The following is a 14510-nucleotide window of genomic DNA, read 5'->3' on the forward strand; positions in this document are numbered from 1 at the left end:
TTTCTGCCAGTGGAACAAAGACAGAAAAACACAATGTGTCATGTATCTCGTCACATGCAGGACTGCAGCAGCCTCTGTAGGCTAGGGATGCTAATCCCGGGGTATTTTTTCAATCCCGGGATTGAAAAATGCTCGATACCGGGATTGAAAAAAAAAAAGTGCGCCTGACCACCCAATCAAGCCGCCCCGCACATTTACTTACAATGTCGTGCGTCCGGGAGTGGGGCGGACAGCAGCAGTGCAGGGGATGCCTGGTGAGGAGAGCGGCGATGTGCGACCGGGAGGAGAGCTGCGATGCTGCATGCCAGGTCAGGGCAGCAGCAGAGGGCGTGGGCAGAGCGGCGATGTGGGAGTGTGACCGTGTGTCCTGCGCAGCGTGACCATTTACTGAGGGTGCTCAGATACTGCCCGGCATTAGACTAATCCCGAAATCCCAGGATTGGATACTCCAATCCCGGGATTGAAATCCTGTACATTTTGGGGCCAAATCCCAGGATCTCGCCGATCCCAGGATTGGCCACCCTACTACTAACCCAGGGCTAAGGCCCATACACACTAGATCAGTGCTTCCCACACTGTGTGCTGCAGGGCTCTTCCAGGGGTGGTCCAGTACTGATTGAAATTGTTTATATTTATTATAATTAGCAAAATCAGTGCTGGTGGCTACCAATGATAGAATATGTAGACAAGCAGAAGTGAATCTTCTCCCTCACCACATAACTGAACCTATGGATGACATCAAAACACAATGTACTTCATTTAATAGTTTAATGGCTTTCTGAGCAATATTGTGATATTGCCTAGTGTGTACACTGCCTGTCGTTAACAATCCGGACGATGGAGGTCCTCGTTAACGACGGCCATGCTGCAGTGTCAGCACAGCCGTAACTCCCCCCACCGCCCCCCTGCCATCGCTCACCTCGGAGCCGGCATCGGCAAGTGTGTATGGGTCTTAGAACAGTAGTGATGCAAAGATCTCACCAGCTGGAGATATCTGCTAATCTGCAGCCTGGAGGTCCCTGAGAGCAGGATTCTATAACTCATGATGTCGGCGGCCAATTAAAATGCAGCACTGGCTGGTGAGCCAATCAGAGCTCGCTCACCGGCAGCCGCTCTGATTGGCTGCTGGTACGTGTGTTCTGATTGGCTCAAAAGGCAGTGCAGCATTTTAATTGGCCACCGGCTTCCTGGGTTGAATAAGCCTACTCCCCGGGGCCTGCTTTTTTTTAGCGCACTGAGCGCAGCGCAGCGGAGGCAGTCGGGGGGGTTGCGGTGGGCAAAATTAGCTGCCGGGGCCCGGGAAAGCTGTACCCATAGCAACCCCCTGTTGGCGGCCCTGGTTGTGTATAATTGCGATTAGAACAGTGTACTCTGGTGAATATGGAGATACATGTTATGAGCCTGATTCATTGGTGGTTGTAAATAAGACAGCCGCTGCACAACATACATATTGGCTATGGAAAATTGCGCTAATGCTACAGAGGTCTTAAAGATAGAGAAGCCCCTCTCACCCACTGCTGCATCCAAAGGCAATGATTCACCATCGGATCATCATCATCAGACAGCCATCGGTCATCTGAGTAAGCCTAAGCTTACTCAGTACCCCCACCACAAACGGACCTCAGCACGGACAGGAAATGGGGCTCACACATCACAGACAGGCCTGTGAAGCATAATCCCCGATAAATTGGGATTTATTCCCGATTCCATGTGATTTCGCCAAATCGCCGGTCCATTTTCGTTCGGCCGCCAATTGTATGCTGTGATAATGACCATCGGTTGAAAATACATTGGGCCTGATAGGATATAATTCAAAGTATCAAAATAAAAATGGAAAGAAGCTTTTGAAAAAAGCAACGATAATAAACCGGAAAACTTCTTATTTTTCAACAATAAAATAGTTTTTTGTTTTTTTATTATTGAAACAAGTAGGTTGTAACGTAATTATATTTCAGGAAACATAATAAAAATCAGTGCAAATGTTTTATATACTGAGAGCCTGAAATGTGCAGTAAGAATGGATGCACTTACAGTGATATTTAAGTTTCGCATACATCGAGAGCAACCCTATCCAGTGTCTATCTTCATGGAAGCTCTCAATAGGAGTAGTTGCATATAGTAAACACAAGAGGTCACTAGAGAGAGACAACTTACAGCAATAGAGAACAGTTGAGAATACTTCCGGGTCAGGCTCATGTATGAAACAAAACGTTCATATACGAAAATTTAAAGGAAATCTTCCCCAAAAAATGCAGTAATATAAGCATGCGTATAGGTAGAATTAATAGGGACATTTCTTTTTATATGCCATAAATCAATTGGTTTGTAGAGATTCTCCTGCAGCTTTTTCTGATTTCATATGCTTGTCAGCTAGTTAGTCATCGGGGAGTGAATCCTGTTGTCGTCGTGCTGCGATCTTTGCATTAAATACTACACAGGTTCTCAAACTCGGTCCTCAGGACCCCACACACCCGTGCACCTGCCAGGTAACCTGAAAAACGTGAATTGCGTGATATCCTTAGGACCGAGTTTGAGAACCACTGAAATACTATATCCATTAGACTGACAAATGCAGGTCCTCGTTCTCTTCTTATGAATCATCAAATATGGCACATATCCTTTATTGGGTATATTACACGCCCTATTAAATGTCACCCTTGTTATAGATCGCCGAACGGGGTCACCCTGGTATTAAGTTAATAACACTTCTGTTCCAGAATGATATTAAAGGTCTGTTCACTGAGGTCCCCTTTTACCCCAACTCCTCTGTTGTTCCCTGATGAGGTCTCCGTGACGGAACGCGTTGGTGACCTCCAGTATCCTGTCTAGTCTATTGAGGGTGTTCGTACAAAAGGTCCGCTGCTGTGTCTTTGGACACAGCAGCGGACATCAGAAGCCGAAGCGTCTATGTACAACGTTCATCTCTCAGGGCCTAAAATTGTTATACATGCATGCTGTAAATGGAAAAGAAGTGTGTGTGTGTATATATATATATATATATATATATTTGTATAGATTTGCAGATAATTCTTGAATGAGGTGTCAGTGGTGGGAGTACCCTTATTTTTATTCAGACTGAACTGAACTGACTCTATGACCTTTGCGGTTGCATTAAAAACAGCGATACAGCGATGCAAACGATTTATGTATATGGCTAAGGTTTAGTCCTTTCTGGGCAACCAGTCAACCAAACCAATTGTACGTTCATCTTTCAAATTTGCTCTTATCAGTAGAGTTGATGGTGGAGTTGCCAGTCCTAATTGGTAGACCACCTAATCCCAAGCGTCCATTAACTTAATAAATGGTTTCAAATTGGTGAAAGACCACCTGGCGTATGATTATAGGGATTTGGCATCCGCACCTGATCCTCCATCTCTCCATCCTCATGAAAGACCACAATGATGGTTTTATGTGGTCTGCTTGTCCTCAGTCCTCTCTTAGGCTTTTTTAGGAGTAGATGGTTCCCCCTTACGTTTAGATGTTCTGACAGCAGGATCTCTTGGTTTCTGTAGTTGGGGCTTGCGACTGACCAGCGGGAGCTTCTCCGGAGATGACCACGGTGTTGTCCTTTGGGCTCACTCCTTTGTTCTTCAGGATCCTCTTGTGGATTTCTACAAAGAAGGAAGGGATTGGGGGGGGTAACTTCAGTGATGTTTTGATCTATCGGGTGACAACTGACCAGTCTTACATGGGGCATGAGTCTATAGAGAACATAGAGAGATGGGGAGACACAGATAAGATGTGCTGTATGCACAGGCTTATGGGAATTTGGTGGTGGTGCAGAATTTATTTTTGAAGTAAACAATTGTTTTTCGTTGTTGTTGTTGTTGTTGTACTGGTGGCATTCTAGGCTCCTGTGTCCCTACCTCTAACCCACTACTTATCCTATGTGCCCATAGATTACACAATGTGGTACTGGTGGAATTTATTTATTTCAGGGTTACCAACCCTCCCGGAATCTGGGGGACCCCCCTGAGCCCCCCGAATCGCGGCATGTAAATGCCGCAATCCACGGGTCTCAGAGGAGGGGGCGGAGCTAAAATGGCACAATCGTGTCATTTTAGCCCCGCCCCCTCCACGGAGATCAGTCATTTCGCCTATTTCCCGTAATGGGGCGGGGCTTAATGATGTCACAGTCAAGCCCCGCCCCCGGGTAAGGAAAGACTCCTCTCCGGGCTTCTCCCGGAGAGGAGCATTTAAAAGTCGGCAACCCTGATTTATTTACAGTTTCTTATATAGCGCAGCAGATTCCGTTGCGCTTTACAATAGTAGACAGTGATAAAACTGGGTAACAACAGACAGACTTGGAGGTAGGAGGGCCCTGCTGCAAGCTTACAATCTATAGGGATGTTGGAGGGAAACACAAGGACAGGCACCAGTAATAGCATAGCAGCCCCACCAAGTTACATGTCCAGAAGGGAAGCTATATAATACATAAGTGCCTCAGAGGGTTATGCGTGTAGAACTTAAATATGAATTTAAATAAATAAACTGATGTCATTCTAGGCTCCTGTGTCCCCACCTCTAACCCGCTACTTGTCCTATGTACCCATAGATTACACATTGTGGAACTGGTGGCATTCTAGGCTCCTGTGTCCCCACCTCTAACCTGCTACTTGTCCTATGTGCCATAGATTACACATTGTGGAACGGGTGGCATTCTAGGCTCCTGTGTCCCCACCTCTAACCCGCTACTTGTCCTATGTGCCCATAGATTACACATTGTGGTACTAGTGGCATTCTAGGCTCCTGTGTCCCCACCTCTAACCCGCTACTTGTCCTATGTACCATAGATTACACATTGTGGAACGGGTGGCATTCTAGGCTCCTGTGTCCCTACCTCTAACCCGCTACTTGTCCTATGGGCCCATAGATTACACATTGTGGTACTGGTGACATTCAATGCTCCTGTGTCCCCACCTCTAACCCGCTACTTGTCCTATATACCCATAGATTACACATTGTGGAACTGGTGGCATTCTAGGCTCCTGTGTCCCCACCTCTAACCCGCTACTTGTCCTAAGTGCCCATAGATTACACATTGTGGAACTGGTGGCATTCTAGGCTCCTGTGCCCCACCTCTAACCCGCTACTTGTCCTAAGTGCCCATAGATTACACATTGTGGTACTGGTGGCATTCTAGGCTCCTGTGTCCCCATCTCTAACCCGCTACTTGTCCTATGTGCCCATAGATTACACATTGTGGTACTGGTGGCATTCTAGGCTCCTGTGTCCCCACCTCTAACCCGCTACTTGTCCTAAGTGCCCATAGATTACACATTGTGGTACTGGTGACATTCTAGGCTCCTTTGTCCCCACCTCTAACCCGCTACTTGTCCTATGTGCCCATAGATTACACATTGTGGTACTAGTGGCATTCTAGGCTCCTGTGTCCCCACCTCTAACCCGCTACTTGTCCTATGTGCCCATAGATTACACATTGTGGAACTGGTGACATTCTAGGCTCCTGTGTCCCCACCTCTAAACTGCTACTTGTCCTATGTGCCCAAAGATTACACATTGTGGTACTGGTGGCATTCTAGGCTCCTGTGTCCCCACCTCTAACCCGCTACTTGTCGTATGTACCCATAGATTACACATTGTGGTACTGGTGACATTCTAGGCTCCTGTGTCCCCACCTCTAACCCACTACTTGTCCTATGTACCCATAGATTACACATTGTGGTACTGGTGACATTCTAGGCTCCTGTGTCCCCACCTCTAACCCGCTTCTTGTCCTATGTACCCAGAGATTACACATTGTGGTACGGGTGGCATTCTAGGCTCCTGTGTCCCGACCTCTAACCCGCTACTTGTCCTATGTGCCCATAGATTACACATTGTGGAACTGGTGGCATTCAAGGCTCCTGTGTCCCCACCTCTAACCCGTTACTTGTCCTATGTGCCCATAGATTACACATTGTGGTACGGGTGGCATTCTAGGCTCCTGTGTCCCCACCTCTAACCCGCTACTTGTCCTAAGTGCCCATAGATTACACATTGTGGTACTGGTGACATTCTAGGCTCCTGTGTCCCCACCTCTAACTCGCTTCTTGTCCTAAGTGCCCATAGATTACACATTGTGGTACTCGTGGCATTCTAGGCTCCTGTGTCCCCACCTCTAACCCGCTACTTGTCCTATGTGCCCATAGATTACACATTGTGGAACTGGTGACATTCTAGGCTCCTGTGTCCCCACCTCTAAACTGCTACTTGTCCTATGTGCCCAAAGATTACACATTGTGGTACTGGTGGCATTCTAGGCTCCTGTGTCCCCACCTCTAACCCGCTACTTGTCGTATGTACCCATAGATTACACATTGTGGTACTGGTGACATTCTAGGCTCCTGTGTCCCCACCTCTTACCCGATACTTGTCCTATGTACCCATAGATTACACATTGTGGTACTGGTGACATTCTAGGCTCCTGTGTCCCCACCTCTAACCCGCTTCTTGTCCTATGTACCCAGAGATTACACATTGTGGTACGGGTGGCATTCTAGGCTCCTGTGTCCCCACCTCTAACCCGCTACTTGTCCTATGTGCCCATAGATTACACATTGTGGAACTGGTGGCATTCTAGGCTCCTGTGTCCCCACCTCTAACCCGCTACTTGTCCTATGTGCCCATAGATTACACATTGTGGTACGGGTGGCATTCTAGGCTCCTGTGTCCCCACCTCTAACCCGCTACTTGTCCTAAGTGCCCATAGATTACACATTGTGGTACTGGTGACATTCTAGGCTCCTGTGTCCCCACCTCTAACTCGCTTCTTGTCTTAAGTGCCCATAGATTACACATTGTGGTACTCGTGGCATTCTAGGCTCCTGTGTCCCCACCTCTAACCCGCTACTTGTCCTATGTGCCCATAGATTACACATTGTGGAACTGGTGACATTCTAGGCTCCTGTGTCCCCACCTCTAACCCGCTACTTGTCCTATGTGCCCATAGATTACACATTGTGGAACTGGTGGCATTCTAGGCTCCTGTGTCCCCACCTCTAACCCGCTACTTGTCCTATGTACCATAGATTACACATTGTGGTACTAGTGGCATTCTAGGCTCCTGTGTCCCCACCTCTAACCCGCTACTTGTCCTATGTGCCCATAGATTACACATTGTGGAACTGGTGGCATTCTAGGCTCCTGTGTCCCCACCTCTATCCCACTACTTGTCCTATGTACCCATAGATTACACATTGTGGTACTGATGGCATTCTAGGCTCCTGTGCCCCACCTCTAACCCGCTACTTGTCCTATGTACCATAGATTACACATTGTGGTACGGTGGCATTCTAGGCTCCTGAGTCCCCACCTCTAACCCGCTACTTGTCCTATGTGCCCATAGATTACACATTGTGGAACTGGTGGCATTCTAGGCTCCTGTGTCCCCACCTCTAACCCGCTACTTGTCCTAAGTGCCCATAGATTACACATTGTGGAACTGGTGGCATTCTAGGCTCCTGTGTCCCCACCTCTAACCCGCTACTTGTCCTAAGTGCCCATAGATTACACATTGTGGTACTGATGGCATTCTAGGCTCCTGTGTCCCCACCTCTAACCCGCTACTTGTCCTATGTGCCCATAGATTACACATTGTGGAACTGGTGGCATTCTAGGCTCCTGTGTCCCCACCTCTAACCCGCTACTTGTCCTAAGTGCCCATAGATTACACATTGTGGAACTGGTGGCATTCTAGGCTCCTGTGTCCCCACCTCTAACCCGCTACTTGTCCTAAGTGCCCATAGATTACACATTGTGGTACTGGTGGCATTCTAGGCTCCTGTGTCCCCACCTATAACCCGCTACTTGTCCTATGTGCCCATAGATTACACATTGTGGTACGGATGGCATTCTAGGCTCCTGTGTCCCCACCTCTAACCCGCTACTTGTCCTATGTGCCCATAGATTACACATTGTGGTACGGATGGCATTCTAGGCTCCTGTGTCCCCACCTCTAACCCGCTTACTTGTCCTATGTGCCCATAGATTACACATTGTGGAACTGGTGGCATTCTAGGCTCCTGTGCCCCACCTCTAACCCGCTACTTGTTCTATGTGCCCATAGATTACACATTGTGGTACGGGTGGCATTCTAGGCTCCTGTGTCCCTACCTCTAACCCGCTACTTGTCCTATGGGCCCATAGATTACAAATTCTATTTTCTCACCTCTGAGAACCGTTTCGAACGCCAGCTCCACGTTGGTCGAGTCTAGCGCAGACGTTTCCATAAACAACAGTCCATTATTTTCTGTGATACATGGGAAAAGATGATTATTAAACCTCAGTATTTCTGTCCTAAAGTATTTTGATATTGTACAAAGACAAAATCTAAATCTGATCACATGATATTTTAGAACCAGTTAGTATATCCCCAATAAGTCTGTATACAGGCCATGGCGGGCAGCAGCTTTGGGTGGCCCCATGTTTCAGTGCCCTCAGCTGGTTACCTGCATACATCTTGGCTTCCTCGGTCGGAACCTCTCGGGCTTCATCCGTCAGGTCAGTTTTGTTTCCAATCAGCATAACGACAATGCTGGCATCGGCGTGGTCGTACAGCTCCTTCAGCCACCGGTCCACGCTGTCATAGGACTGGTGCTTCGTGATGTCATACACCAAGAGAGCACCAACAGCCCCCCTGTAGTAACTGAGAACAAGACCCCAAGTTACGACACCTCTCCGCAGAGGACACGTCACCTACAAACACTGGAAGCTGCAATTGTGGTTTGAGACAATAATAATCACAATGCAGGCTGACAATTCTAGTTTATCGCTAGCAGGGCATGCACGGACTTGTAGTTCCACAACAGGTAGCAGGCCACATAATGTGATCCTTTATGGACATTATAACATTGCCTAATTTATGATGCATACTTGCATCCTTGCCCGAAGAGTCCTGCAAGGATACTTCAGGGGATGGAGCCAGGCTGTCTTGTCTCTAAGCCCCACCCCATCAGTGCAAAATGCAATGATTTGTGTGTCCAAGCAGAGGAGGTGGGGCTAAATGATGCGGGGGTGGGGAGGTGCGGAGGGGAAGGGTGTCAGGACCACCCATTTCGATTGACAGAAGGGTAAATCTTGCGTAGCTCCAATAGAAACAAACCAAGCACTCAAGTTTGTTCATGATACCGACCCCTAGAGAAAGAGGTGGGGACCTCGGGTAGTTTGGCCCACCAGGGATTACCACAGTGCACCGGTGGGCCAGTCCATCCTCCATTGAGCCCTAATACCTCGTTAGAACACACCGGTGGTATTATCACTATTGTGTTAGAAATGTGACCTTTATCATATTGCTCTCACAGGGGAACCTAATTAGATTCTAAGGGGGCAATTTACTAAAAGGGGAGTTCTTCTATTTCACCCGGGATGTTACTAGTTTAGAACCAGACATATATTTATCGATGTTACTTACGCAGATGTAATGGCTCGATAGCGCTCTAGTCCGGCCGTGTCCCAAATCTGTGCCTTCACCGTGTGACCGTCCAGCGTCAGCGTGCGGGTGGAGAACTCCACACCTATCGTGGTACGGCTGTCATGGTTGAACTCGTTCCTGGTAAATCGGGAGAGGAGGTTGGTTTTACCCACCCCGGATTCTCCAATCTCCACCACTGTGGGCAGATGGTAAAACCAATGAGTAAATAATGATATATCAAATCCAACAGAGACAGCACTATAGTATACCTGTGGTATACCTCCCAACCTGTCCGAAAGGTGTAACTGGAAGCATTAGAATTTATCTGTGATTATTTCTATATGCGACCAGCAGGTGGCGCCGCAACTGGATACACATTTAAGAGAGCAGGTGTACAGGACTCATTGTGCTGTTACCCTTAGCAACCAGATTCTAGTGCTCATGTATATTGTACATTAGAAAATGAAAGCAAGCTTCCGATCGGATGGTGTGGTTACTTTACAACCTTTTTCTGGAATATTAATCACAACTAAAGTCTTGTTGTCTAGACTACACCAATTATTTGCACATTCCCATGCAGTACAGCAATTTCATTGGTTTATTTTGCAATGACTGATGACAATTATGTTATTTATCAAGCAGATAAAGAATTGCATTGTGTGCAAAGGAAAAGGAGGCAGTGATTGAGTCACCTGTGGTTACTCATTAATAACCACGGATTCTGTAGCAATCTCTGGCCCCACCTGAGTCTGAATCTTACAGGTAATAAGGAATCTGTTCCATTCCCTATAGAGGTTACTTCCCACACTAGTATAGCTTGTGCAATGCACCCTCCTTATCACCAGCAACCCGGGTCCGACCCGGGTAAAACCCTCCTGGGTCCGATTGCCTGGTTGCTGGACCCAGGCAGGGACGCCGACAGGGGGGTGCTGTTGGTACAGCTGTCCCGGCCCCAGGAACGGCCCAGGCAGCTCATTTTGCCCACAGCAACCCTCCGCTGTACTGCCTGCGCTGGTCTCGGTCCGCAGCAGGTCCCGAAGCACAGGCTTCTTCGATGCAAGACGCTGGCAGCCAATTAAAATGCTGCAACAGCTTTTGAGCCAATCATAGTTCGTGTACCGTTAGCCAATCAGAGCAGCTGCCGGTATACAAGCTCTGATTGGCTCACCAGCCGGTGCTGCATTTTAATTGGCCGCCGGCGTCCTGCATTGAAGAAACTTGTGCTTCGGGACCTGCTGAGTCGGGCAGTAAGTGAAGGGGGGGGGAGATGGGAGCGCACTGGCAGCTCATCCGCCATGGGCAACTTCACGGTGCCCGGCATGGCTGCTTCTGTCCTGGGGGAGATAAGACTACTGGAAATCAGTCCCAGGCCCCAAAATTGTTAGTGGCATCCCTGAACCCAGGACTAATTAAATGGCCCTTTCACACCACACAGTGACCCGGGTCGGACCCTGGCTATTTGTGCGGTGTGGAAGGGGTATTAATCATCAGTTTCCAGGCTGGCATAGTCTGTGGGATGGACATTTGTCTTGTGGGTACCATGGGAGACCCGGGGAAGGACAAGTTAGCCAAACGTCGCCAATTGCCATCCCTGATAAATCATCGATTTACCAATGGGTAAATTCACTCAAGCTTGTAAATATGAAAAGAGGTGATGTTGTCTATTGCAACCAATCAGAATTTGTCTCTTATTATGGTACTCTTTTCCTAGCATGGCGCCCATCGCATTGTATACCATAAGACTAAATATGGTATGCGACGCGATGTTGTACAATAAAAAATTGTATGGCATTGTATGCCATACAATGGCATACAATGCGATTGTATACGATTTTTTTATTGTACAACCACCCAGATGGGTCCTTACAATGTTAAATGCCCCCCCACCATCAACGCCAACCCGAAACGTGGCGAGCACAGCGAGCCCGCGAGGGGCGGCGGTATGCGTCCTTCGATCTTTTCATACCACCACTATCCACGTCGGCTTGGAGCTGATTTTATAGAGTGTGGCGAGCGCAGCGAGCCACCGAGCCCGAAGCGTCGCGAGCGGACGTGGAATACATGTAAAGTAATACGCATCCCCTCGTGGGGCTCGCTGCACTCGCCACACTATCTGAAATCAACTCCACACCGACGTGGATAGTGGGGGTATGAAAAGGTCGGAGGACGCGTACCGCCGCCCCTCGCGGGCTCGCTGTGCTCGCCACGCTTCGGGTTCGCGTTGATAGTGGGGGTGGCGTGGGGGTGCATTTAACATTGTAAGCACCCATTAGGGTGCTTATACAATAAAAAAATTGCATTGCATCGTATGTGGCTATATGGCATGAGATGCGATGGCATAAGATGCCATAGGGTGAAAAAATTGGGCGCTGTGCTAGGAAACAAGTACCCTTATTATTTTTAAAGGCTTAAGTAAATTTACCACAAAGCAGTGGGCGGAGATAAAGGACCACCCAATCGGCTCCTGCCATGTGGTTATTGTATTCAGTCCTCAAACGCGGATGAGCCGGAGATGAAGCGGTCCGCCACAGTAACTTTATCTGCACTTATATTTACAGGACCGGTTTTATAGGTAAAGGTGCGTTGATGGGTAAATAGATTTCGTCAGCAAACTCCTGATAAGGATCACAGTTTTGGGGCAGGGTAGAAAGGTCACGTCCGTCCTCCTATACTGGGACAAAGCGCGCTGTGCACATCGACCAAGCTTACGTGGGAGACCAGCTTCTACTGCAGACCTGGCACTGCCGGGCAGGTATCTGGCCTCCCAGTACAAACAGTCTCAGGTTAGATCTGGGAATGGAAGTCAAAGATCAAACACTGTATTTACCTGCAGGGACAGAAGGGCTGGGTCAGGTGTGACCAGTAATCTGCGTCTGTACGCTGCGCTCACCCCTAGACAGGCCTCACACCTTCTTTTCTTTTTACCAACCTGAATAACTTGATCCAATTTACTGAACATGAGGCCTAATTTGGGTTCGTAAGAGTTGTACAGCCGCAAGGAAGTGTGCGTACGATTCGTGCTGTAGGACATAGACGCCGCCTGTTTGCACTGGCCAGATCCGAGTGCTACTTTGCCATTCGCCATTGCCATTGGCACCAGTCACCATGCGCAGTAGTGTATGGCCATCCGATCCCCCACGAATCACCCGGGACCTATTTGTGTTAGTCTATCTGCGACTATGCAAATGTGGCTACAAACACCTTCCCCATTGCACATCCATTCGGACAAATGTGCAAGGACTTTTAGCATCCGTCCCGTCCTTATGTGTCACTATCGGTCGCTCCATCTAAACTTGCAGCATCCCTGTGACCGCTGCAGTGTCTTCTACTGACCAGGGTGTTGTATACTTGCAGATGGGCATCCAGGACACGCCCCTGACACTCCCACAGCGCACCCACTGAATTTACCATTTTTGTGGGCATTTAAATTCTATCCACCTCCCCAGCCTGGACACTCTGCGTAGTGCGTGGGCTGGAATGCTCCCAAAAATCGCTTGCTGCCCCCCCCTCCTCACAGGGCTGGAATCTGTGTTGGGCACAATAACTGGGTGGACGGAGCAGCGTGAATGTTAGTTATGTTATCTAGAGGCAGGGGTGGAGCTGCCTGTACAAGTTGCCGCACTCTTACGCCATAACACCATGTGTGGGTGCACAGCCACGTTTGCTCTGTGCGGCAGATGCTTTGCACAACCAGAGCACCGTGATTTTGCATCATTACAACCACATGCTACTGCTTGGTGATGCACAACCTTCAGCCACCATGCAGTAGTGGAAGCCCATAGCAACATGTATCATGCCGACATACCCAACGGTGCTTGATGACGCAATGCACAATCATTACACAACAGTGGGTTTGATATTCACCGCCAGGCCTGGGGCCAGATTCTCTAAGCTTCAGAAGTGATAAAATGGAGAGTGATAAACAGCCAGCCAATCAGCTCCTATCTGACATTTTTCAAACACAGTGTGTGGCATGGAAGGCAGGAGCTGATTGGCTGGCTGTTTATCACTCTCCATTTTATCACTTTTGAAGCTTAGAGAATCTGGCCCCTGATCACAATCTCCGTGCTACTCTGCATAGCTGTGTTAGGCCTGGTTTCCACACCACACACACAAATCATATCAGCCATGTTGCTAGGGTGTCTCCTTTCAGCTTGTCACAAAAGCCCTATATGGTGCGCTTTTCAGGTGTTGTGGAACTACAAATCCCAGCATGCCGCAGCTCTAAGCTCCAGGTGCTGTGAGAGGCAGAGGAGTGGCAAGGTGTTTGGGCAGTGGCCCATGCAGAATGTAAAAGTCTGCCTGCACCCACCCATGACATCTTGGCTCCGTAGCAATGTCCTCTGATGCAGGACAGACACTCAGGATCTCAGCCTCTGCTACTCTATGGCTGTGGATGAATCCAGCATACTCTGTATTGGAGTTGTGTGCCCAAGGTACTACATAATGCCGTCTCCTAGTCCTGGTATACACAAGACTTTAGGCCATGGTCACCATGAACGTACGGGATTAAGGCATCTGTTTTGACCTGGGTCCTAACTTCTCTACACCCAGATTAACCAATGGTTTAAAACTGGAGACTTCAGATCCTTCCCCGTAGCCCTCAGCTGCAGTGAGAGGGTTAACAGCAGGTGCTCTACGTGGGATGGCAGACGGCCTTACCTTTGAACACCAGGTTATAATCCTCTTCTTCCGATTTCATGGCTGTTCCTGCACATCAAACCCTTGTCCGAGTATTGTCCCTTCTGCCGCGACGACCGGTCACTTGGTTTATCCACGGGGTGTCGTATGGTCCCCCTTCTGCGCTCGGTCACCAGCACCCTCGCTCAGAGTTTGCTACAGGTGTTGGAGGGGATTCCTCGCATACCTGGGGCACTGAGCGAAGGGCTGGTGGAGGGAGGTCCTGCTGGGGACGTGAGTCAGTGGGCGTGCTGGTGGCTGCCTTTAATAAGGTGTCACCTTTCAGGCTGAACAGGTAATGCTAAATCCTCTGGGCTTGTAATTACCTGAGCGGAGCTGCCGCCCCTACATTAACCACATCCCTGCTGGATCCTACAGCAACAATACAGGACTGCGGGGTGGAGCATTTCAGTCCGAC

General features: G+C 48.7%; 1 protein-coding gene across 2 annotated transcripts; it reads right to left on the minus strand.

Annotated features, from left to right (window-relative positions):
- Positions 1-3126: 3126 nt before the first annotated feature.
- Positions 3127-14386, minus strand: RAB25 (RAB25, member RAS oncogene family). Of its 2 annotated transcripts, none has more exons than XM_083167480.1 (5): positions 14075-14386; positions 9413-9608; positions 8451-8647; positions 8171-8251; positions 3127-3611 (listed from the first exon to the last, which is right to left on the minus strand). In XM_083167480.1, the coding sequence occupies exons 1-5, from the start codon at positions 14112-14114 to the stop codon at positions 3475-3477; spliced, it is 651 nt and encodes a 216-aa protein (XP_083023606.1). In that variant the 5' UTR covers positions 14115-14386; the 3' UTR covers positions 3127-3474. The 2 variants fall into 2 exon arrangements, with proteins under 2 accessions (XP_083023606.1, XP_083023605.1); XM_083167479.1 differs by lacking the exon at positions 14075-14386 and adding an exon at positions 11835-12334.
- Between the last annotated feature and the right edge of the window lie 124 nt (positions 14387-14510).

Source organism: Crinia signifera, chromosome 12 (genome assembly GCF_055691185.1).
Source record: "Crinia signifera chromosome 12, ASM5569118v1, whole genome shotgun sequence".
Taxonomy (NCBI): Eukaryota; Metazoa; Chordata; class Amphibia; order Anura; family Myobatrachidae; genus Crinia; species Crinia signifera.